Source organism: Salmo salar, unplaced genomic scaffold (assembly GCF_905237065.1).
Source record: "Salmo salar unplaced genomic scaffold, Ssal_v3.1, whole genome shotgun sequence".
NCBI classification, from domain to species: domain Eukaryota; kingdom Metazoa; phylum Chordata; class Actinopteri; order Salmoniformes; family Salmonidae; genus Salmo; species Salmo salar.
In genome coordinates this window covers 181491-207500 of record NW_025550501.1, presented here as the reverse complement: position 1 = coordinate 207500, position 26010 = coordinate 181491, and the positions used below count along the sequence as shown (strand labels likewise).

General features: G+C 42.2%; 1 protein-coding gene across 1 annotated transcript in view; it reads right to left on the bottom strand.

Annotated features, from left to right (window-relative positions):
• Window positions 1-20884, bottom strand: part of LOC123739485 (annexin A5) — a 31769-nt gene extending 10885 nt beyond the window's left edge. The window contains exons 1-8 of the mRNA XM_045713834.1: window positions 20650-20884; window positions 20252-20304; window positions 12014-12098; window positions 11829-11923; window positions 6971-7084; window positions 6796-6886; window positions 6569-6662; window positions 3932-3968 (exon numbers count right to left, since the gene is read on the bottom strand). Of these exons, the coding sequence (XP_045569790.1) occupies window positions 3932-3968; window positions 6569-6662; window positions 6796-6886; window positions 6971-7084; window positions 11829-11923; window positions 12014-12098; window positions 20252-20254 (519 nt within the window). The 5' untranslated portion in view covers window positions 20255-20304; window positions 20650-20884. The remainder of the gene's footprint in view (window positions 1-3931; window positions 3969-6568; window positions 6663-6795; window positions 6887-6970; window positions 7085-11828; window positions 11924-12013; window positions 12099-20251; window positions 20305-20649) is intronic.
• Between the last annotated feature and the right edge of the window lie 5126 nt (window positions 20885-26010).

Genomic DNA, 26010 nt, shown 5'->3' with positions numbered 1-26010 from the left:
GCAAAAGCAACACAACGCATCACTGAGTAACACTCTTCATATTTCCTAACATGGTGGTGTCTGCATCATGTTAGGGGTCTGCTTGTCATCGGCAAGGACTAGGCAGTTTTTAGGATAAAAATAAATGGAAATCATTTTAGGGGTAAATCCTAGAGGAAAACCTGGTTCAGTCTACTTTCCACCAGACACCGGGAGATTAATTCACCTTTCAGCAGGACAATAACCTAAAACACAAGGCCAAATCTACACTGGAGTTGCTTACCAAGAAGACAGTGAATGTTCCAGAGTGGCCTAGTTAGAGTTAAGACTTACTTTGGCTTGAAAATCTATGGCAAGACTTGAAAATGATTGGCTAGCAATAATCAACAACCAACTTGTCAGTGCTTGAATAATGTTTTAAAGAATAATGGACAAATATTGTACAATCCCTTATCCAGGTGTGAGACGTACCCAGAAAGACTCCCAGCTGTAATGACTCTTAGAGACCTAATACCCCATAATGACATCACAATACCACATAATGACATCACAATACCCCATAATGACATCACAATACCCCATAATGACATCACAATACCCCATAATGACATCACAATACCCCATAATGACATCACAATACCCCATAATGACAAAGCGAACAAACTGGTTTTTAGAAATGTTTATTACAAATAAAAAACTGAAATACCTTAATTACATAAGTATTCAGATTCTTTGCTATGAGACTCGAAATTGAGCTCAGGTGCATCCTGTTTCCATCATGCTTGAGATGTTTCTACAACTGGATTGGAATCCACCTGTGGTAAATTCAATTGATTGGACATGATTTGGAAAGGCACACACCTGTCTATATAAGGTCCCACAGTTGACAGTGCATGTCGGAGAATAAACCAAGCCATGAGGTCGAAGGAATTGTCCGTAGAGCTTCAAGACAGGATTGTGTCGAGGCACAGATCTGGGGAAGGGTACCAAAAAGATTCTGCAGCATTGAAGGTCCCCAAGAACACAGTGGCCTCCATCATTCTTAAATGGAAGAAGTTTGGAACCACCAAGACTCTTCCTAGAGCTGGCTACCCAGCCAAACTGAGCAATCGGGGAGAAGGGCCTTGGTCAGGGAGGTGACCAAGAACCAGATGGTCACTCTGACAGAGCTCCAGAGTTCCTCTGTGGAGATGGGAGAACCTTCCAGAAGGACAACCATCTCTACAGGTCTTCATGGTAGAGTGGCCAGACGGAAGCCACTCCTAGTAAACGGCACATGACAGCCCACTTGGAGTTTGACAAAAGGCACCTAAAGGACTCTCAGACCATGAGAAACAAGATTCTCTGGTCTGATGAAACCAAGATGAAACTCTTTGGCCTGAATGCCAAGCGTCACATTTGGAGGAAGCCTGGCACCATCCCTACGGTGAAGCATGGTGGTGGCAGCATCATGCTGTGGGGATGTTTTTCAGAGGCAGGGACTGGAGACTAGTCAGGATCAAGGCAAAGAATAAAAGTAGAGAGAGATCCTTGATGAAAACCTGTTCCAGAGTGCTCAGGACCTCAGACTGGGGTGAAGGGTCACCTTCCAACAGGACAACGACCCTAAACACACAGCCAAGACAACGCAGGAGTGGCTTCGGGACAAGCCTCTGAATGTCCTTGAGTGGCCCAGCCAGAGCCCAGACTTGAACACAATCGAACATCTCTGGAGAGATCTGAAAATAGCTGTGCAGCGACACTCCCCATCCAACCTGACAGAGCTTGAGAGGATCTGCAGAGAAGAATGGGAGAAACTCCCCAAATACAGGTGTTGCCAAGCTTGTAGCGTCATACCCAAGAAGACTCGAGGCTGTAATCGCTGCCAAAATGTGCTTCAATAAAGTACTGAGTAAAGGGTCTGAATACTTATGTAAATGTAATATTTCCAATTTTTTTTATATATATATTTGTAAAAAATGTCTAAAAACCTGTTTTTGCTTTTGTCATTGTGGGGTTTTGTGTGTAGATTGATGAGGGGAAATAACAATACGGCTGTAATGGTAACAAAATGTGGAAAAAGTCAAGAGGTCTGAATACTTTCCTAATGCGCTGTATTAGTGATTAATTTTTCAAACATTATTTTTTTATTTTTTTATAAATGTTTGAATGTTTCTTCCACTTTGACATTAGAGAGTATGTTGTATAGATCGTTGACCAAAATTGACAATAAAATCCACTTTCAATCCCACTTGGTAAAAACAAAATGCTGGAAAAAGTCCAGGGATGTCGAAGCGTTCTGCACTGCAAGGGATATTGTCTTGATTATTGAAATGAGTTTAACTTTGTCGACTTCTTGAAGACCAAAATATGGAAGGATTTTTCTAAGGCCTACGTTTCCTTCAGATTATTGTATTGAACTGTCCTACTGATCTGGTTAGAAACCTACTGTATTGAACTGGTTAGAAACCTACTGTATTGAACTGGTTAGAAACCTACTGTATTGAACTGGTTAGAAACCTAATGTATTGAACTGGTTAGAAACCTACTGTATTGAACTGGTTAGAAACCTATTGTATTGAACTGGTTAGAAACCTACTGTATTGAACTGGTTAGAAACCTACTGTATTGAACTGGTTAGAAACCTATTGTATTGAACTGGTTAGAAACCTACTGTATTGATCTGGTTAGAAACCTATTGTATTGAACTGGTTAGAAACCTATTGTATTGAACTGGTTAGAAACCTAATGTATTGAACTGGTTAGAAAACTATTGTATTGAACTGGTTAGAAACCTATTGTATTGAACTGGTTAGAAACCTATTGTATTGAACTGGTTAGAAACCTATTGTATTAAACTGGTTAGAAACCTAATGTATTGAACTGGTTAGAAACCTATTGTATTGATCTGGTTAGAAACCTATTGTATTGATCTGGTTAGAAACCTATTGTATTGAACTGGTTAGAAACCTATTGTATTGAACTGGTTAGAAACCTATTGTATTGAACTGGTTAGAAACCTATTGTATTGAACTGGTTAGAAACCTATTGTATTGAACTGGTTAGAAACCTATTGTATTGAACTGGTTAGAAACCTATTGTATTGAACTGGTTAGAAACCTAATGTATTGAACTGGTTAGAAACCTATTGTATTGAACTGGTTAGAAACCTATTGTATTGAACTGGTTAGAAACCTATTGTATTGAACTGGTTAGAAACCTATTGTATTGATCTGGTTAGAAACCTATTGTATTGATCTGGTTAGAAACCTATTGTATTGATCTGGTTAGAAACCTATTGTATTGAACTGTATTAAACTGGTTAGAAACCTACTGTATTGAACTGGTTAGAAACCTACTGTATTGAACTGGTTAGAAACCTATTGTATTGAACTGGTTAGAAACCTATTGTATTGAACTGGTTAGAAACCTATTGTATTGAACTGGTTAGAAACCTATTGTATTGAACTGGTTAGAAACCTATTGTATTGAACTGGTTAGAAACCTATTGTATTGAACTGGTTAGAAACCTACTGTATTGAACTGGTTAGAAACCTATTGTATTGAACTGGTTAGAAACCTATTGTATTGAACTGGTTAGAAACCTATTGTATTGAACTGGTTAGAAACCTATTGTATTGAACTGGTTAGAAACCTATTGTATTGAACTGGTTAGAAACCTTCATTGGAGTTTTGCTGATTTTGAGATTTTCTTTCTGTATTTTGGAAGTGATTTGGTTTTTTTTTTCATTGGAAGTATGAAACCTAAAGACATTGTTGCTAACGCTGCTGTTAGCGGAACGTCTGTCCTCAACAGGTTTTAACTGAAACAGACTTGACTTTGATTTGACTTGATTTGGGGAGATTTAGTTTGATTCTGTAAACCACCAGCTGTTGAAATTACACATCATTCTGTACATGTCCTTCACACACACTCTCTCTCTCTCTCTCTCACACACTCACTCTCTCTTACCTGTGCATCAGTCTCTATGTTCCCCTCCTGTACCCCCCTGCTGTCTGCTGGCCTGAGAGGAGAGAGAGCACATTCATGTCCCACAAATCTATATCTGTTAGATCTATGTCCCACACATCTATATCTGTTAGATCTATGTCCCACACATCTATATCTGTTAGATCTATGTCCTACACATCTATATCTGTTAGATCTATGTCCCACACATCTATATATGTTAGATCTATGTCCCACACATCTATATCTGTTAGATCTATGTCCCACACATCTATATCTGTTAGATCTATGTCCCACACATCTATATCTGTTAGATCTATGTCCTACACATCTATATCTGTTAGATCTATGTCCCACAAATCTATATCTGTTAGATCTATGTCCCACACATCTATATCTGTTAGATCTATGTCCCACACATCTACATCTGTCAGATCTATGTCCCACACATCTATATCTGTCAGATCTATGTCCCACACATCTACAGCACCAGTCAAAAGTTGGGACACACCTTCTTATTCCAGGGTTTTTCTTTATTTTTACTATTTTCTACATTGTAGAATAATAGTGAAGACATCAAAACTATGAAATAACACATATGGAATCATGTAGTAACCAAACAAGTGTTAAACAAGTCAAAATATATTTTATATTTGAGATTCATCAGCTTTGCACACTCTTGGCATTCTCTCAACCAGCTTCACCTGGAATGCTTTCCCAACAGTCTTGAAGGAGTTCCCACATATGCTGAGCACTCATCTTAAACCATCTCAATTGGTTTGAGGTCAGATGATTGTGGAGGGAGGTAGCCTAGTGGTTAGAGCGTTAGACTAGTAACCGAAAGGTTGTAAGATCGAATCTCCGAGCTGACAAGGTAAAAAATCTGTCGTTCTGCCCCTGAACAAGGCAGTTAACCCACCGTTCCCCGGTAGGTCGTCATTGTAAATAAGAATTTGTTCTTAACTGACTTGCTGAGTTAAATAAATTCTTTACTACAACAATGTAGAAAATAGTAAAAATAAAGAAAAACCCTGGAATGAGTATGTGTCCAAACTGTTGACTGGTGCTGTATATATACATCTACAGATACCAGATCTATGTTCCACACATCTATATATGCCAGATCTATGTCCCACACATCTACAGATGCCAGATCTATGTTCCACACATCTACAGATACCAGATCTATGTTCCACACATCTATATATACCAGATCTATGTCCCACACATCTATATATGCCAGATCTATGTCCCACACATCTACAGATACCAGATCTATGTCCCACACATCTATATATACCAGATCTATGTCCCACACATCTATATATACCAGATCTATGTCCCACACATCTATATATACCAGATCTATGTCCCACACATCTATATATAACAGATCTATGTCCCACACATCTACAGATACCAGATCTATGTCCCACACATCTATATATACCAGATCTATGTCCCACACATCTATATATACCAGATCTATGTCCCCCCACATCTATATATACCAGATCTATGTCCCACACATCTATATATACCAGATCTATGTCCCACACATCTATATATAACAGATCTATGTCCCACACATCTACATATACCAGATCTATGTCCCACACATCTATATATACCAGATCTATGTCCCACACATCTACAGATACCAGATCTATGTCCCCCACATCTATATATACCAGATCTATGTTCCACACATCTATATATACCAGATCTATGTCCCACACATCTATATATACCAGATCTATGTCCCACACATCTATATATACCAGATCTATGTCCCACACATCTATATATAACAGATCTATGTCCCACACATCTACAGATACCAGATCTATGTCCCACACATCTATATATACCAGATCTATGTCCCACACATCTATATATACCAGATCTATGTCCCACACATCTATATATACCAGATCTATGTCCCACACATCTATATATAACAGATCTATGTCCCACACATCTACAGATACCAGATCTATGTCCCACACATCTATATATACCAGATCTATGTCCCACACATCTACAGATACCAGATCTATGTCCCCCACATCTATATATACCAGATCTATGTTCCACACATCTATATATACCAGATCTATGTCCCACACATCTATATATACCAGATCTATGTCCCACACATCTATATATACCAGATCTATGTCCCACACATCTATATATAACAGATCTATGTCCCACACATCTACAGATACCAGATCTATGTCCCACACATCTATATATACCAGATCTATGTCCCCCACATCTATATATACCAGATCTATGTCCCACACATCTACAGATACCAGATCTATGTCTCCCACATCTATATATACCAGATCTATGTCCCACACATCTATATATACCAGATCTATGTCCCACACATCTATATATACCAGATCTATGTCCCACACATCTATATATACCAGATCTATGTTCCACACATCTATATATACCAGATCTATGTTCCACACATCTATATATACCAGATCTATGTTCCACACATCTATATATACCAGATCTATGTTCCACACATCTATATATACCAGATCTATGTCCCGCACATCTATATATACCAGATCTATGTTCCACACATCTATATATACCAGATCTATGTTCCGTGACCTCTGACCCCTCACCTGTAGCAGGATGACCAGCAGTCTCCTGAAGTGACCTGACGTGTCGCCTGTTACATCCTCCTCCAGGTCTGCATCAAACTCTGGAACACACACACACACACACAATCAGTGAGTCAGTGTGTGTGTGTGTGTGTGTGTGTGTTACCCTGGCAATAGGCAGCAGTGTGTGTGTGTGTTACCCTGGCGATAGGCAGCAGTGTGTGTGTGTGTTACCCTGGCGATAGGCAGCAATGATGTCCTTAACCTGCTGGGCCGTTCTAGAAGACAGGATCTCAATCAGCACCTTCTCATCGGTCCCCGCCCCCTACACCGTGACATCAGCACACAGTCACTATGACATCACGCCGTCACTCACAGGATATGACATCACTGGTCCTAGGACAAATACCTTGATGGCGTTCCGTAGCGTTGTCGCATCGTAGAGGATGGGCGGAGTCATCAGAGCCACCACCAGAGTCTCAAACTTTCCCCCCAGTTCCCCCTGCAGATCACCTACCAGGTCCTGGAGAGAGGAGGACGAGGAGGAGAGGGAGGAGGAGGGAGGGAGAGGGAGAGAGAGAGAGGGAGGGAGAGAAGGAGGGAGAGGGAGGGAGGGAGAGGGAGAGGGAGGGAGGGAGGGAGGGAGGGAGGGAGGGAGGGAGGAGGGAGGGAGGGAGGGAGGGAGGGAGAGAGAGAGAGAAAGAGAGGTGAGAGAGAGAGGTGAGAGAGAGAGAGAGAGAGAGAGAGAGAGAGGAGAGAGAGAGAGGGGGGAGGAGAGAGAGGGAGAGAGGGGGGAGAGAGAGGGAGAGAGAAGGAGGGAGGGAGAAAGAGATGTGAGAGAGAGAGGGAGAGAGGAGGAGAGAGGGAGAGAGAGAGAGAGAGAGAGAGAGAGAGGAGGGAGGGAGAGCAAGAGAGAGAAGGAGGGAGGGAGAGCGAGAGAGAGAAAGAGAGAGGGAGAGCGAGAGAGAAAGAGAGAGGGAGAGCGAGAGAGAGAGGAGCAGAGAGGAGGAGAGAGGGAGAGAGAGGGAGAGAGGTGAGAGAGAGAGAGAGAGAGAGAGAGAGGAGGAGAGAGAGAGAGCGGGGGGAGAGAGAGGGAGAGAGAAGGAGGGAGGGAGAAAGAGATGTGAGAGAGAGAGAGAGAGAGAGAGAGGGGGAGAGAGAGAGAGAGAGAGAGAGAGAGAGAGAGAGAGAGAGCGAGAGAGAGAGGGAGAGCGAGAGAGAGAGAGAGAGAGAGAGAGAGAGAGAGAGAGAGAGAATAAAATACATGTATGGAGGACTGCTCCTACTGGGGAGAACCAACATGGCCGACCGGTGGCTTCAAAACCTCTCATTGGCCAATACATACCTTGACTAGATTAGCCTAGAGAAGCTGGCTAACTAGCTAGCTAAGATAGCCAGCTTTAGCTAATTGAGGCCACATGCTGCGCTTTCTCCCGAAAACCCATTCAGAGAAAACAGCCTACCTGTTGGTTGCTCGTTGTAGTCTACAACCCCATTCAGATAAACAGTTGTAGGCTACAACCACATTCAGATAAAACAGCCTACCTGTTGGTTGCTCGTTGTAGCCTACAACCCCATTCAGATAAAACAGCCTACCTGTTGGTTGTTCTTGTGTCTCCCCCATTCAGATTAAACAGTCTACCTGTTGGGTGCTCGTTTGAGTCTACAACCCCATTCAGATTAAACAGCCTACCTGTCGGTTGCTTGTTGTTGTCTACCTGTTGGTTGCTCGTTGTAGCCTACAACCCCATTCAGATTAAACAGCCTACCTGTCGGTTGATTGTTGTAGCCTACAACCCCATTCAGATAAACACAGCCTACCTGTTGGTTGCTCGTTGTAGTTTACAACCCCATTCAGATAAAACAGTTGTAGTCTACAACCCCATTCAGATTAAACAGTTGTAGTCTACAACCCCATTCAGATAAAACAGTTGTAGTCTACAACCCCATTCAGAATAAACAGTTATAGTCTACAACCCCATTCAGATAAAACAGTTATAGTCTACAACCCCATTCAGAATAAACAGTTGTAGTCTACAACCCCATTCAGATAAAACAGTTATAGTCTACAACCCCATTCAGAATAAACAGTTATAGCCTACAACCCCATTCAGATAAACACAGCCTACCTGTTGGTTGCTCGTTGTAGTTTACAACCCCATTCAGATAAAACAGTTGTAGTCTACAACCCCATTCAGATTAAACAGTTGTAGTCTACAACCCCATTCAGATAAAACAGTTGTAGTCTACAACCCCATTCAGATAAAACAGTTATAGTCTACAACCCCATTCAGAATAAACAGTTATAGCCTACAACCCCATTCAGATAAACACAGCCTACCTGTTGGTTGCTCGTTGTAGTCTACAACCCCATTCAGATAAAACAGTTGTAGTCTACAACCCCATTCAGATTAAACAGTTGTAGTCTACAACCCCATTCAGATAAAACAGTTGTAGTCTACAACCCCATTCAGATAAAACAGTTATAGTCTACAACCCCATTCAGAATAAACAGTTATAGTCTACAACCCCATTCAGATTAAACAGTTGTAGTCTACAACCCCATTCAGAATAAACAGTTGTAGTCTACAACCCCATTCAGAATAAACAGTTATAGTCTACAACCCCATTCAGATTAAACAGTTATAGTCTACAACCCCATTCAGAATAAACAGTTGTAGTCTACAACCCCATTCAGAATAAACAGTTATAGTCTACAACCCCATTCAGATTAAACCGTTGTAGTCTACAACCCCATTCAGAATAAACAGTTATAGTCTACAACCCCATTCAGAATAAACAGTTGTAGTCTACAACCCCATTCAGATAAAACAGTTGTAGTCTACAACCCCATTCAGATAAAACAGTTGTAGTCTACAACCCCATTCAGAATAAACAGTTATAGCCTACAACCCCATTCAGATAAACACAGCCTACCTGTTGGTTGCTCGTTGTAGTTTACAACCCCATTCAGATAAAACAGTTGTAGTCTACAACCCCATTCAGATTAAACAGTTGTAGTCTACAACCCCATTCAGATAAAACAGTTGTAGTCTACAACCCCATTCAGATTAAACAGTTATAGTCTACAACCCCATTCAGAATAAACAGTTGTAGTCTACAACCCCATTCAGATAAAACAGTTATAGTCTACAACCCCATTCAGAATAAACAGTTATAGTCTACAACCCCATTCAGATTAAACAGTTGTAGTCTACAACCCCATTCAGAATAAACAGTTATAGTCTACAACCCCATTCAGATTAAACAGTTATAGTCTACAACCCCATTCAGAATAAACAGTTATAGTCTACAACCCCATTCAGATTAAACAGTTGTAGTCTACAACCCCATTCAGAATAAACAGTTATAGTCTACAACCCCATTCAGAATAAACAGTTGTAGTCTACAACCCCATTCAGAATAAACAGTTGTAGTCTACAACCCCATTCAGATTAAACAGTTATAGTCTACAACCCCATTCAGAATAAACAGTTATAGTCTACAACCCCATTCAGATTAAACAGTTGTAGTCTACAACCCCATTCAGAATAAACAGTTATAGTCTACAACCCCATTCAGAATAAACAGTTGTAGTCTACAACCCCATTCAGAATAAACAGTTATAGTCTACAACCCCATTCAGATTAAACAGTTGTAGTCTACAACCCCATTCAGATTAAACAGTTGTAGTCTACAACCCCATTCAGAATAAACCGTTGTAGTCTACAACCCCATTCAGATTAAACAGTTGTAGTCTACAACCCCATTCAGAATAAACAGTTGTAGTCTACAACCCCATTCAGAATAAACAGTTATAGTCTACAACCCCATTCAGATTAAACCGTTGTAGTCTACAACCCCATTCAGAATAAACAGTTATAGTCTACAACCCCATTCAGAATAAACAGTTGTAGTCTACAACCCCATTCAGATAAAACAGTTGTAGTCTACAACCCCATTCAGATAAAACAGTTGTAGTCTACAACCCCATTCAGAATAAACAGTTATAGCCTACAACCCCATTCAGATAAACACAGCCTACCTGTTGGTTGCTCGTTGTAGTTTACAACCCCATTCAGATAAAACAGTTGTAGTCTACAACCCCATTCAGATTAAACAGTTGTAGTCTACAACCCCATTCAGATAAAACAGTTGTAGTCTACAACCCCATTCAGATTAAACAGTTATAGTCTACAACCCCATTCAGAATAAACAGTTGTAGTCTACAACCCCATTCAGATAAAACAGTTATAGTCTACAACCCCATTCAGAATAAACAGTTATAGTCTACAACCCCATTCAGATTAAACAGTTGTAGTCTACAACCCCATTCAGAATAAACAGTTATAGTCTACAACCCCATTCAGATTAAACAGTTATAGTCTACAACCCCATTCAGAATAAACAGTTATAGTCTACAACCCCATTCAGAATAAACCGTTGTAGTCTACAACCCCATTCAGAATAAACAGTTATAGTCTACAACCCCATTCAGAATAAACAGTTGTAGTCTACAACCCCATTCAGAATAAACAGTTGTAGTCTACAACCCCATTCAGAATAAACAGTTGTAGTCTACAACCCCATTCAGATTAAACAGTTATAGTCTACAACCCCATTCAGAATAAACAGTTGTAGTCTACAACCCCATTCAGAATAAACAGTTGTAGTCTACAACCCCATTCAGAATAAACAGTTGTAGTCTACAACCCCATTCAGAATAAACAGTTATAGTCTACAACCCCATTCAGAATAAACCGTTGTAGTCTACAACCCCATTCAGAATAAACCGTTGTAGTCTACAACCCCATTCAGATTAAACAGTTGTAGTCTACAACCCCATTCAGAATAAACCGTTGTAGTCTACAACCCCATTCAGATTAAACAGTTGTAGTCTACAACCCCATTCAGAATAAACCGTTGTAGTCTACAACCCCATTCAGAATAAACCGTTATAGTCTACAACCCCATTCAAAATAAACAGTTGTAGTCTACAACCCCATTCAGAATAAACAGTTATAGTCTACAACCCCATTCAGAATAAACAGTTATAGTCTACAACCCCATTCAGATAAAACAGTTGTAGTCGCCTCCTTCTCATTTATCTACCTTTTAATTCCCTGATGTTATTCCATCTCGCATTGCGTTAGTGAACTCTCACTCCACTGGCTGTACATTGAGCCCCTTTGCAGCTGTGATTGGCCAACATAAACATGTGGTTGTATTGTGGTTGTATTGTGGTTGTATTGTGGTTGTGTTCTGACCTTGCCATGCAGGGTCTTGTATGCAGCTTTGATCTGCTGTCTCTGGCTGTTGCTACGAGACGTCAACAACTTCATGATGGAATCCTCATCGGTTCCTATGGCAACAACAAACACCATAGTCAAATCTTTGGTACCGTGGTTACTCACTCCGTCTGCATAATATTCAGACCACACCCACCACTGACCCAGTCCCTTCATGGCCTTGTAGAGCGTCTCTGCATCTTGGTTGGCGTTGAAGTTTCCACTGGCTCTCACACTGCCTCGACCAGCCTATCAGAGAACAGACACAGAGGAGGACTGTGGGTAATGTAGTTCAGGATAGACCAGAGAGGACTGTGGGTAATGTAGTTCAGGGTAGACCAGAGAGGACTGTGGGTAAAGTAGTTCAGGGTAGAACATAGAGGACTGTGGGTAAAGTAGATCAGGGTAGACCAGAGAGGACTGTGGGTAAAGTAGTTCAGGGTAGACCAGCGAGGACTGTGGGTAATGTAGTTCAGGGTGGACCAGAGAGGACTGTGGGTAAAGTAGTTCAGGGTAGACCAGAGAGGACTGTGGGTAAAGTAGTTCAGGGTAGACCAGCGAGGACTGTGGGTAATGTAGTTCAGGGTGGACCAGAGAGGACTGTGGGTAAAGTAGTTCAGGGTAGACCAGAGAGGACTGTGGGTAAAGTAGTTTAGGGTAGACCAGAGAGGACTGTGGGTAAAGTAGTTTAGGGTAGACCAGAGAGGACTGTGGGTAATGTAGTTCAGGGTAGACCAGAGAGGACTGTGGGTAAAGTAGTTCAGGGTAGACCAGCGAGGATTGTGGGTAATGTAGTTCAGGGCAGACCAGAGAGGACTGTGGGTAAAGTAGTTCAGGGTAGACCAGCGAGGATTGTGGGTAATGTATACTGTACAAAAATATAACACGCAGTTCATAAGGAAATCAGTAAATTAATAAATTCATTAGGTCCTAATGTATGGATTCCACATGACTGGGAATACAGATATTCATCTGTTGGTCACACACACACACACACACACACACACACACACACACACACACACACACACACACACACACACACACACACGACTGGCTCCTCCCCTCAGCTAATAGGAGAAGTGTGTGTGTGTGTGTGTGTGTGTGTGTGTGTGTGTGTGTGTGTGTGTGTGTGTGTGTGTGTGTGTGTGTGTGTGTGTGTGTGTGGGAGGAGAACCACGGGATGTTTCTGGAATGAGGACGAACACAACAGTCCAGGATTCAGTCTGTTCAGAGGAACGCCCCAAAAACATCCTCCACTCCACACCCACACACAGCAGACAGACAGACAGACAAGAAACAAAAAGACGAAAACAAAACAGATAAAACAGACAGACAGACAGACAGACAGACAGACAGACAGACAGACAGACAGACAGACAGACAGACAGACAGGTCTTACGAACAGGCAGACAGAAAAAGACAGACAGACAGACAGACGACAGACAGGTCTACTAACAAAGACAGGCAGGCAAATACAACAAAGACACAAAAGTTCCCACAACAACAAAACACAGACAGAGTCTCACTACAGACTAACAGGAGAGCTGCAGATGCATAGTGCCAACTGTAAAGTTTGGTGGAAGAGGAATAATGGTCTGAGGCTGTTTTTCATTTGGGGAAGTTTGGCACTATGTTACAGTTTGGGGAAGGCCCTTTCCTGTTTCAGGACGACAATGCCCCCGTGCACAAAGCGAGGTCCATACAGAAATGGTTTGTTGAGATCGGTGTGGAAGAACTTGACTGGCCTGCACAGAGCGCTAACCTCAACCCCCATCAAACACCTTTGGGATGAATTGGCACGATGACTGCGAGCCAGGGCCTAATCGCCCAACATCAGCACCCGACCTCACTAATGGTCTTGTGGCTGAATGGAAGCAAGTCCCCGCAGTAATGTTCCAACATCTAGTGGAAAGTCTTCCCAGAAGAGTGGAGGCTGTTATAGCAGCAATGTTCCAACATCTAGTGGAAAGCCTTCCCAGAAGAGTGGAGGCTGTTATAGCAGCAATGTTCCAACATCTAGTGGAAAGCCTTCCCAGAAGACTGGAGGCTGTTATAGCAGCAATGTTCCAACATCTAGTGGAAAGCCTTCCCAGAAGAGTGGAGGCTGTTATAGCAGCAATGTACCAACATCTAGTGGAAAGCCTTCCCAGAAGAGAGGAGGCTGTTATAGCAGCAATGTTCCAACATCTAGTGGAAAGCCTTCCCAGAAGAGTGGAGGCTGTTATAGCAGCAATGTTCCAACATCTAGTGGAAAGCCTTCCCAGAAGAGAGGAATAAACATTTGTAAACGTGTGTTTTCCATGCCAATAAAGCTCTTAAACTGAATTGGAGAGGAGAGAGAGGGGACTTAGAGGGGGGAGAAAGAGAGAGAGAGAGGACTTAGAGGGGGGAGAAAGAAGAGAAAGGGGACTTAGAGGGGGAGAGAGAGAGAGAGAGAGAGAGAGATAGATAGATAGATAGATAGATAGATAGATAGATAGATAGATAGATAGATAGATAGATAGATAGATAGATAGATAGATAGATAGATAGATAGATAGATAGATAGATAGATAGATAGATAGATAGATAGATAGATAGATAGATAGATAGATAGATAGATAGATAGATAGATAGATAGATAGATGTAGATAGATAGATAAGACCATCCCTTGGGACCATCACGTGAGGTTCTGTTATGTAAAATGCTAATAAACATCATGTGATCTTCCAAGACATTGATTCAGATTTAACTTCACTAAACCAGCAGCATGGGGGCCGAGTCAGCACAGGAAAAAAAAAGTATGAAATGTATGCATTCACTACTGTAAGTCGCTCTGGATAAGAGCGTCTGCTAAATGACTAAAAAATGTAAAAAAAATGTAAGCATGGTGATAAATCCCAATTTGGGATTTTCAACACATTAATGTTTCTTATATAAAGAGAAGAAGTGATGCAGTCAGTCTCTCCTCAACTCTTAGCTAAAGGGGCTCTGTTCTGGACCAGCTGCACCTTAACTTGGTCTTTCCATGCAGCACTGGACCACACGACTGGACAATAATCAAGTCTAGTTTTGTCTCGAGTCTGCAGAACATGCTTTTTTGGAGTGTGGTGTCGAAAAAAAGCAGAGCATCTCTTTATTACAGACAGACCTTTCCCCATCTCTACAAACCATTGAATCTATATGTTTTTTAGTCTCCTCAGCTTGTTCAACAGCCACACCGTTCATTACCAGATTCAGCTGAGGTCTAGCACTTAAGGAACGATCTGTACCAAATACAATGCCCTTGTTCAGGACCAGTTTATTACTGGCCACCCATTCCACAACAGACTGCAACTCTTTGTTAAGGGTTTCAGTGACTTCATTAGCTGTGGTTGCTGATGAGTATATGGTTGAATCATCAGCATACATGGACACACATTCTGTGTTTAATGCCAGTGGCAGGTCGTTGGTAAAATTATAGAGTACCAATATCTACTGTATACTACGTAGTCGTAGGTCTATTAGACTATAGTCTAACCACTAGGTAGCCTAGTGGTTAGAGCGTTGGACCAGTAACCAAAAGGTTGCAAGTTCAAATCCCCGAGCTGACAAGGCAGTTAACCCACTGTTCCCCGGTAGAGAGGGGGGCTCCGACCCTGCTAAATGGGGGACCACTACGCCCCTGCTAAGAGGGGGGGACTACGATGCCCCTGCTAAGAGAGGGGAGACCACTAAGCCCCTGCTAAGAGAGGGGGGGACCACTACGCCCCTGCTAAGAGAGGGGGGACCACTACGCCCCTGCTAAGAGAGGGGGGACCACTAAGCCCCTGCTAAGAGAGGGGGGACCACTACGCCCCTGCTAAAAGAGGGGGGGACCACTAAGCCCCTGCTAAGAGAGGGGGACCACGATGCCCCTGCTAAGAGAGGGGAGACCACTAAGCCCCTGCTAAGAGAGTGGGAGACCACTACGCCCCTGCTAAAAGAGGGGGGACCACTACGCCCCTGCTAAGAGAGGGAGGGACCACTACGCCCCTGCTAAGAGAGGGGGGACCACTAAGCCCCTGCTAAGAGAGGGGGGACCACTACGCCCCTGCTAAGAGAGGGGGACCAGTCCTCCAGCAGCACTACACCCCTGAACAGTAAACACACTACCTACTGTTTACTGCTCCACACTGTCCGTTTTGTACTCCATCCTGTGTGTGTAGAGAGGGGGAGTAGAGAGAGCCCCACCCTGTCTGAAGAAAGGCCCACACACACATGACTCATACTGACTTCCCCAAATACAGCCCCTCTGCTCCACACACTGGTCTAGAAATGAAGAGGGCTGGTTTCCATTAAAAGCATTCCAACTCCCTTCCTCCCCTCTCTCCCTCTCCTCTCTCCTCCCCCTCTCTCTGTAGCAGCAGAGATCTACAGTTAAACAGCCAAACACATTATACTCCCAGTGTGACGTCACATCCTGTTCAGGCCGGGTTTCCCCTTAACATAGAACTACCCACACTAGCATAACAAATGGTGTGTCGACTCCCCCCGTTCGACTCCCCCCATTCCTTAATTTTTGTGCAGCTCATCACTTTATCTGATTACCAGCTGTTGTCAAACACGTGATTCGGAGAAAACATTGTGAATTTTACTCGATCAAAACGCTGAAATGAGTCTGCTGTTAAAGGTATGTACACTGAACAAAAAAATATAAAAACGCATTAAACGATTTCACTGAGTTAGTTCATATAAGGAAATCAATCCATTGCAATAACATTCCCCCAGATTTGGTGTTAAACGCTCTACAACAAAGCTTCCTCAGTGTCCAACAAGCTTCCTCTGCCCTTAACCTTGTTCTGAACCTCCAAAACAAAGCTTCCTTAGTGTCCAACAAGCTTCCTCTGCCCTTAACCTTGTTCTGAACACCTCTACAACAAAGCTTCCTCTGCCCTTAACCTTGTTCTGAACACCTCTACAACAAAGCTTCCTCTGCCCTTAACCTTGTTCTGAACACCTCTACAACAAAGCTTCCTCAGTGTCCAACAAAGCTTCCTCTGCCCTTAACCTTGTTCTGAACCTCCAAAACAAAGCTTCCTCTGCCCTTAACCTTGTTCTGAACACCTCTACAACAAAGCTTCCTCTGCCCTTAACCTTGTTCTGAACACCTCTACAACAAAGCTTCCTCTGCCCTTAACCTTGTTCTGAACACCTCTAAAACAAAGCTTCCTTAGTGTCCAACAAGCTTCCTCTGCCCTTAACCTTGTTGTCAACCTCCAAAACAAAGGTGATGTGGTTTGGGTAGAAGAACGTCCCTCTCCCCTACAGGTGTGATCACTACCTCTGGGGGTTTAGAGGTGGAGGTAATTACCTGGCTATCTGGTACACTGTCTAGTCATCTCTTCATTCATTCATTCATGTGTTTCATACTGGGTTCTACAGTTATATAGTGTAATAACCTATTCTAGAACCCATGTGTTCCATACTGGGTTCTACAGTTATATAGTGTAATAACCTATTCTAGAACCCATGTGTTCCATACTGGGTTCTACAGTTATATAGCGTAATAACCTATTCTAGAAGCCATGTGTTCCATACTGGGTTCTACAGTTATATAGTGTAATAACCTATTCTAGAAGCCATGTGTTCCATACTGGGTTCTACAGTTATATAGTGTAATAACCTATTCTAGAACCCATGTGTTCCATACTGGGTTCTACAGTTATATAGTGTAATAACCTATTCTAGAACCCGTGTGTTCCCTACTGGGTTCTACAGTTATATAGTGTAATAACCTATTCTAGAACCCGTGTGTTCCCTACTGGGTTCTACAGTTATATAGTGTAATAACCTATTCTAGAACCCGTGTGTTCCCTACTGGGTTCTACAGTTATATAGTGTAATAACCTATTCTAGAACCCATGTGTTCTCTACTGGGTTCTACAGTTATATAGTGTAATAACCTATTCTAGAAGCCATGTGTTCCATACTGGGTTCTACAGTTATATAGTGTAATAACCTATTCTAGAAGCCATGTGTTCCATACTGGGTTCTACGGTTATATAGTGTAATAACCTATTCTAGAACCCATGTGTTCTCTACTGGGTTCTACAGTTATATAGTGTAATAACCTATTCTAGAACCCATGTGTTCCATACTGGGTTCTACAGTTATATAGTGTAATAACCTATTCTAGAACCCATGTGTTCCATACTGGGTTCTACAGTTATATAGTGTAATAACCTATTCTACAACCCATGTGTTCCATACTTGGTTCTACAGTTATATAGTGTAATAACCTATTCTAGAACCCGTGTGTTCCATACTGGGTTCTACAGTTATATAGTGTAATAACCTATTCTAGAACCCATGTGTTCCATACTGGGTTCTACAGTTATATAGTGTAATAACCTATTCTAGAACCCGTGTGTTCCATACTGGGTTCTACAGTTATATAGTGTAATAACCTATTCTAGAACCCGTGTGTTCCATACTGGGTTCTACAGTTATATAGTGTAATAACCTATTCTAGAACCCATGTGTTCCATACTGGGTTCTACAGTTATATAGTGTAATAACCTATTCTAGAAGCCGTGTGTTCCATACTGGGTTCTACAGTTATATAAGCGTAATAACCTATTCTAGAACCCATGTGTTCCATACTGGGTTCTACAGTTATATAGTGTAATAACCTATTCTAGAACCCGTGTGTTCCATACTGGGTTCTACAGTTATATAGTGTAATAACCTATTCTAGAACCCGTGTGTTCCCTACTGGGTTCTACAGTTATATAGTGTAATAACCTATTCTAGAACCCGTTGTGTTCCCTACTGGGTTCTACAGTTATATAGTGTAATAACCTATTCTAGAACCCGTGTGTTCCATACTGGGTTCTACAGTTATATAGTGTAATAACCTATTCTAGAAGCCATGTGTTCCCTACTGGGTTCTACAGTTATATAGTGTAATAACCTATTCTAGAACCCGTGTGTTCCCTACTGGGTTCTACAGTTATATAGTGTAATAACCTATTCTAGAACCCGTGTGTTCCATACTGGGTTCTACAGTTATATAGTGTAATAACCTATTCTAGAAGCCATGTGTTCCATACTGGGTTCTACAGTTATATAGTGTAATAACCTATTCTAGAAGCCATGTGTTCCATACTGGGTTCTACAGTTATATAGTGTAATAACCTATTCTAGAAGCCATGTGTTCCATACTGGGTTCTACGGTTATATAGTGTAATAACCTATTCTAGAACCCATGTGTTCTCTACTGGGTTCTACAGTTATATAGTGTAATAACCTATTCTAGAACCCATGTGTTCCATACTGGGTTCTACAGTTATATAGTGTAATAACCTATTCTAGAACCCATGTGTTCCATACTGGGTTCTACAGTTATATAGTGTAATAACCTATTCTACAACCCATGTGTTCCATACTTGGTTCTACAGTTATATAGTGTAATAACCTATTCTAGAACCCGTGTGTTCCATACTGGGTTCTACAGTTATATAGTGTAATAACCTATTCTAGAACCCATGTGTTCCATACTGGGTTCTACAGTTATATAGTGTAATAACCTATTCTAGAACCCGTGTGTTCCATACTGGGTTCTACAGTTATATAGTGTAATAACCTATTCTAGAACCCGTGTGTTCCATACTGGGTTCTACAGTTATATAGTGTAATAACCTATTCTAGAACCCGTGTGTTCCATACTGGGTTCTACAGTTATATAGTGTAATAACCTATTCTAGAAGCCGTGTGTTCCATACTGGGTTCTACAGTTATATAGCGTAATAACCTATTCTAGAACCCATGTGTTCCATACTGGGTTCTACAGTTATATAGTGTAATAACCTATTCTAGAACCCGTGTGTTCCATACTGGGTTCTACAGTTATATAGTGTAATAACCTATTCTAGAACCCGTGTGTTCCCTACTGGGTTCTACAGTTATATAGTGTAATAACCTATTCTAGAACCCGTTGTGTTCCCTACTGGGTTCTACAGTTATATAGTGTAATAACCTATTCTAGAACCCGTGTGTTCCATACTGGGTTCTACAGTTATATAGTGTAATAACCTATTCTAGAAGCCATGTGTTCCATACTGGGTTCTACAGTTATATAGTGTAATAACCTATTCTAGAACCCGTTGTGTTCCATACTGGGTTCTACAGTTATATAGTGTAATAACCTATTCTAGAACCCGTTGTGTTCCATACTGGGTTCTACAGTGTGTATTGTTCAGGGATAAAGCCGCCTGGGCGGTGCCGTGGAAACGGTGTCCATTATAGACAGAGATAGAAAGTTAAACATGAACACAGTTCCCTTTTAGCCGACAGAGAAACATTCCCCTGTTAACATCTGCAGTGGCGTTTAGTGAAATGAAATCGGACATGAATAATAACAGCGTTATACAGTTCTGTAGTGAAGTTATTAACTTACCATTCTGATAAGATAGTTGGTAGTTGGTTTGATTTGAAGAAAGATATTTCTTTCTGCAGAGAAACACACACAACAGAATCACTAAGTAACTTTACGAGCCAAAACGCTTCAAAACGCCGTCAAAAAGTTCCCCCACGTTTAAAGTCCTGGAAAAATATCCACAGATCTGTGTTTCCGTTCATAAAACAGACTTGAGTTAGAGAATATATAAGTTATTGTCTTTATCAACAGCCGCAGCTCGACATTATCTGCTCAAGTCCTGTTGTATCTCGTCGTATCCGTGTTGATATATGATCCCTGCTACAAACACGGTCCAGGTAAAAACACTTCACCTGGTTCAGCAGAAGAACCACGTCTACAACTCTACAACCTTCTGGTGTTGAGCGGTGGACACTTACCGGAGGAGCTCACAGTAACGACAGGGAGAGGAAAGAGAGAGGAACCGGTAGAAAGACCGGAAAAACCAGACACACCCTGTATGACTAACCAGCTCGGGTTCACCGCCTCCACGCACGGGGAGATGACGTGTTAAATCCCTAACTATTTACACCGTTTCAACGTCGGTAGTAGTGAAGGAAACGGTTTGCTGTGTAAAACCATCTCAAACAAAACAAAACACACGGACAAACCGATAAACAACGTCGTCAGACAGCTGCTGGTGATGACCGTGGAGGATGGAGTGTTCAATCTGTCTCCATAGAAACCGTGCAGGTTCACCTGAACAGGTGACAAGAGATGGAGAGGAGGAGGAAGAGGAGGAGGTGATGGGGGAGGAGGAGGTGAAGGGGGAGGAGGAGGTGAAGGGGGAGGAGGAGGAGGAGGTGATGGGGGGAGGAGGAGGTGATGGGGGAGGAGGAGGTGATGGGGAGGAGGAGGTGAAGGGGGAGGAGGAGGTGAAGGGGGAGGAGGAGGTGAAGGGGGAGGAGGAGGTGATGGGGGAGGAGGAGGTGATGGGGGGGAGGAGGAGGTGAAGGGGGAGGAGGGGGAGGTGATGGGGAGGAGGAGGAGGTGATGGGGAGGAGGAGGAGGTGATGGGGGAGGAGGAGGAGGTGATGGGGAGGAGGAGGAGGAGGTGATGGGGGAGGAGGAGGAGGTGATGGGGAGGAAGGAAAGCGGGGTTTTTCTTTATTTGTACTATTTTCTACATTGTAGAATAAAAGTGAAGACATCAGAACTATGAAATAACACATATGGAATCATGTAGTAACCAAACCAAGTCACGCGGAGACTGAAATGTCCTGCAGAGACATAATGCTGTGTTATACATCTCACTGCTTTCTTCAATGCGCTGTGCTTGTAACGGCTGAGACAGTGGACCAAACTACACCCTCTACTGGTCAGGACGTGACAGTGCTCTCCTGACGACAAATAATCAACACTTTTTAATATTAATTCACTGGATTGTGGTCAGTTAAACCCATGGAATATGGTGTTAATAATGTAAATATTTATGAACAAATACAAAAATTACAAAGTGCTACAGCGCAATTCTCCATGAAGAAAAAATGGTTGGCAAAAAGTATTTGTGTCATTATTCTGTTGCAATGTTTTCATAAACCACGCCCAATGTTTGATCGGCAATAAAAAAAATAAAAGCCTAATCAAATCAAATGTATTTATAAAGCCCTTCTTACATCAGCTGATATCTCAAAGTGCTGTACAGAAACCCAGCCTAAAACCCCCCAAAACAGCAAGCAATGCAGCTGTAGAAGCACGGTTAATGTGGATGCTGGTCACGTTACTGCCGACTAATGTGCTAATTACTAATCATGCAACTAGTCATGCTGCCACACTGTGCATGTAACGGTCGTCGTGGTGGATGGACCAAGGCGCAGCGAGTTGAGTGCTCATATTCACTTTATTAGAACACTAATGAACAAAACAAGAAAAACGAACGAACGAAACGAAACGAAACGAAACGGAACGGAACGAACGAACGAACTTGCCTGCAACACACAGCTGTGCAACAAACAACCTCCCACAAAACCCCATGAAAACAAACTCCTAATTATAGGACCTTCAATCAGAAGCAACGATAACCAGCAGCTTCCAATTGAACGTCCAACCCCAATAAACTAAACATAGGACTACAATACATAGAAATATACTAACATAGAACAATTACAAAAAAACCTGGAATACATAAACCAAACACCCCTCTACATACACATACAACCCGAACCATATAAAACAAATACCCCCTGCTATGTCCTGACCAAACTAGAATAACCAATAACCCCTATACTGGTCAGGACGTGACAGTGCAGTTCCAAACCAATCCACAAGGAGGCAGCCTAGACCACAAAATTCATGTTTAGCATGAAATAATAATCCAGTTATGTGCTGTACAGCAGGATTAGGATTTTAGACTGCCCTCCTGTGGATTGTGTTGGAACTGCGTCAACTCGCATTAGCAGCAGGCTTGTACTGTAACAGTGGAGTGGATTAGCATTAGCATTAGCAGCAGGCTTGTACTGTAACAGTGCAGTGGATTAGCATTAGCATTAGCAGCAGGCTTGTACTGTAACAGTGCAGTGGATTAGCATTAGCATTAGCAGCAGGCTTGTACTGTAACAGTGCAGTGGATTAGCAATAGCATTAGCAGCAGGCTTGTACTGTAACAGTGCAGTGGATTAGCATTAGCATTAGCAGCAGGCTTGTACTGTAACAGTGCAGTGGATTAGCATTAGCAGCAGGCTTGTACTGTAACAGTGGAGTGGATTAGCATTAGCATTAGCAGCAGGCTTGTACTGTAACAGTGCAGTGGATTAGCATTAGCATTAGAAGCAGGCTTGTACTGTAACAGTGCAGTGGATTAGCATTAGCATTAGCAGCAGGCTTGTACTGTAACAGTGCAGTGGATTAGCAATAGCATTAGCAGCAGGCTTGTACTGTAACAGTGCAGTGGATTAGCATTAGCATTAGCAGCAGGCTTGTACTGTAACAGTGCAGTGGATTAGCATTAGCATTAGCAGCAGGCTTGTACTGTAACAGTGTAGTGGATTAGCATTAGCATTAGCAGCAGGCTTGTACTGTAACAGTGCAGTGGATTAGCATTAGCATTAGCAGCAGGCTTGTACTGTAACAGTGCAGTGGATTAGCATTAGCAGCAGGCTTGTACTGTAACAGTGGAGTGGATTAGCATTAGCATTAGCAGCAGGCTTGTACTGTAACAGTGCAGTGGATTAGCATTAGCATTAGAAGCAGGCTTGTACTGTAACAGTGCAGTGGATTAGCATTAGCATTAGCAGCAGGCTAGTACTGTAACAGTGCAGTGGATTAGCATTAGCATTAGCAGCAGGCTTGTACTGTAACAGTGGAGTGGATTAGCATTAGAATTAGCAGCAGGCTTGTACTGTAACAGTGGAGTGGATACAGATCATTTCTGCAGATAATATGTACAAACTCAGGCAAACAAACACGTTGAAAACCATCATTTTATAACATTTGAGGTAATAAAAATAAAAAAATCGCAGATTCCACGGTCAGTTAGCTACAGGATAATATTTCTACCTATTTAATTAAACAAACACAAACCCAACCCCTCTGTAGTAACAACACACCTGTACAGACCAACATACAATCCTTCCTCCAGCTAAATATTCACAATGTTTGTGAGTTTTATATTACACAGTAGTAGGATGTTAGTCCATTCAGTGGTGACCCGTCGTTCAGGGCAGGTGGGGCACACCCCATCTGTTTTGAGCCCCACTTGTTTAGCTATAAAAAAAAAATGTATCGTCTGTCGTAGAGACCAAAGCGCAGCGTGGGTAAGTGTTCATTATATTTATTTAATAAACAATGAAAACACTTGAACAAAGAAACAAACCGAAAAGCCAAACAGTTCCGTCAGGTAACGAATACAAAACAGAAAACAACTACCCACAAAACACAGGTGGAGAAAAGGCCTAAGTATGGTTCCCAATCAGAGACAACGATAGACAGCTGCCTCTGATTAGGAACCATACTCGGCCAAAAACAAAGAAATACAAAACATAGAATGCCCACCCCCCCCCCCCCACACCCTGACCTAACCACATAGAGAAATAAACCGTCTCTCTCAGGTCAGGGCGTGACACTAGCTCAGTGCTTTCTGTGGTGGTGGGGCGGCCAGCGGAATATACAGAGCGTAGGGGATGGTAATGTTCTCTAGTTGCGCCGTGATTTGGCTCAGTGTTCTGTCACTCATCGGGACACTACGTCACCGCCAAATCTAAGGGTAGAGCTCGAAAATTCAAGCCGCTTTGGGTGCTGCCACAGAGTTACATTAGAAGTGCCCATCCAAGAAGGCTCAAGGTCATTGGTCCACAGATAAAAATGACGTCAAATCACGTCGTATCTACGGTAGCTTTGATTAGACTGATCATGTCAACATCATATTTTCAAAATCTTAGCTAGCAGTCATCATCGTGAATAAAGTCTACTGGCAAATCCTTTTTAATCCTTGTCATATGAAGAGAAATTATAGACAAAACCTATCGGTGCTCTTCAGCCATTGGACAAGTTGGGAATCGCAAATTCACCAATGAGTGGGTTTGGAAGGAATCAGTGGCTAACTGCAGCGTTGTAAATCGCTAGCCTGCTCTTCAGTGGAGACGGTGTGAGATCCAAATCTGTGTTTAACGGTTTCTTTTCCAAGCTTAAAAAAAAGTATAAATATTCAACATCATGGGCCATAAAAGGTTGAATACATTGGCCGTGCTGTCAATCCAACCGGGAAACTCAGAACTGGGAAATCTCAGACTTCAGTGAGTTCAAGACGACTGGAAACTGGGAAATCTCAGACTTCAGTGAGTTCAAGACAACTGGAAACTGGGAAATCTCAGACTTCAGTGAGTTCAATCCGACTGGAAACTCAGAACTGGGAAATCTCAGACTTCAGTGAGTTTAAGACAACTGGGAACTCAGAAAACAATCAAGCTCTGACTGGGAAAATACGGTCGTCCAACTCGGAATTCCAAGTCGGGAACTCGGCCCATCTTTCTAGAGCTCCGACCTGAAGATCACTGACGTCATCATGATTCTACCTTGTTTTTTTTTTCAGAGTTCCCAGTTGTCTTTGAAAGCATCATAAATCCAGATAATGCCAGACTTTGATGACAAAGTTTGATGAAGGACTGCAGCACCACCTTCCTGTTCAAGTAAGCACAGCACAACAAGGTGAGTCCAAAAATGTATTTTATGCTGCTGTATAAATGATGTAATATGCCAGGGAGATATGTATACTGTAGCTAAGAACGTAATACTAAGTGTATGTTGTGTAGGAAGCTGTTAGCAGCCGATGTGCCTCACCCTAATAATTTGGTCCCTTTTCCCCTCATAATTTACCCTACTGTTCTGACTTGGTGGTGCACATGTAGCCTATAGCCTGTTTTAGAGAAATGCCACCATCGAATATTGTAAAAGCTTTCATTGTCTGCTTGTATGCCCCCTTTATTTATCCTACGGTTCTGACTTGGTGTACAGGGAGAACACTGTAAGTACGGCCCATGTTCTGAATTCTGTCGCTGTACATTTCAAAAGTGCTGAACAAATAGTTATATTGACTACGTCCGTGCTAGCTCGCTCATTAATGTCTTAATCGAAATGAATTGCCTCTTACCCGCTCGTCGTTCCCTTATGCAATACAGTGTACATCTCCATTGTCAGTAGAAACCACATTTGTTTAAGTACTTCAGTCATATCAGCTGTGTTTTTTAAAAAGGCAGTAAATGAGGCTGAATGAACTGTTTCGCTGCCAGACAAGGCTCCGCTGATAA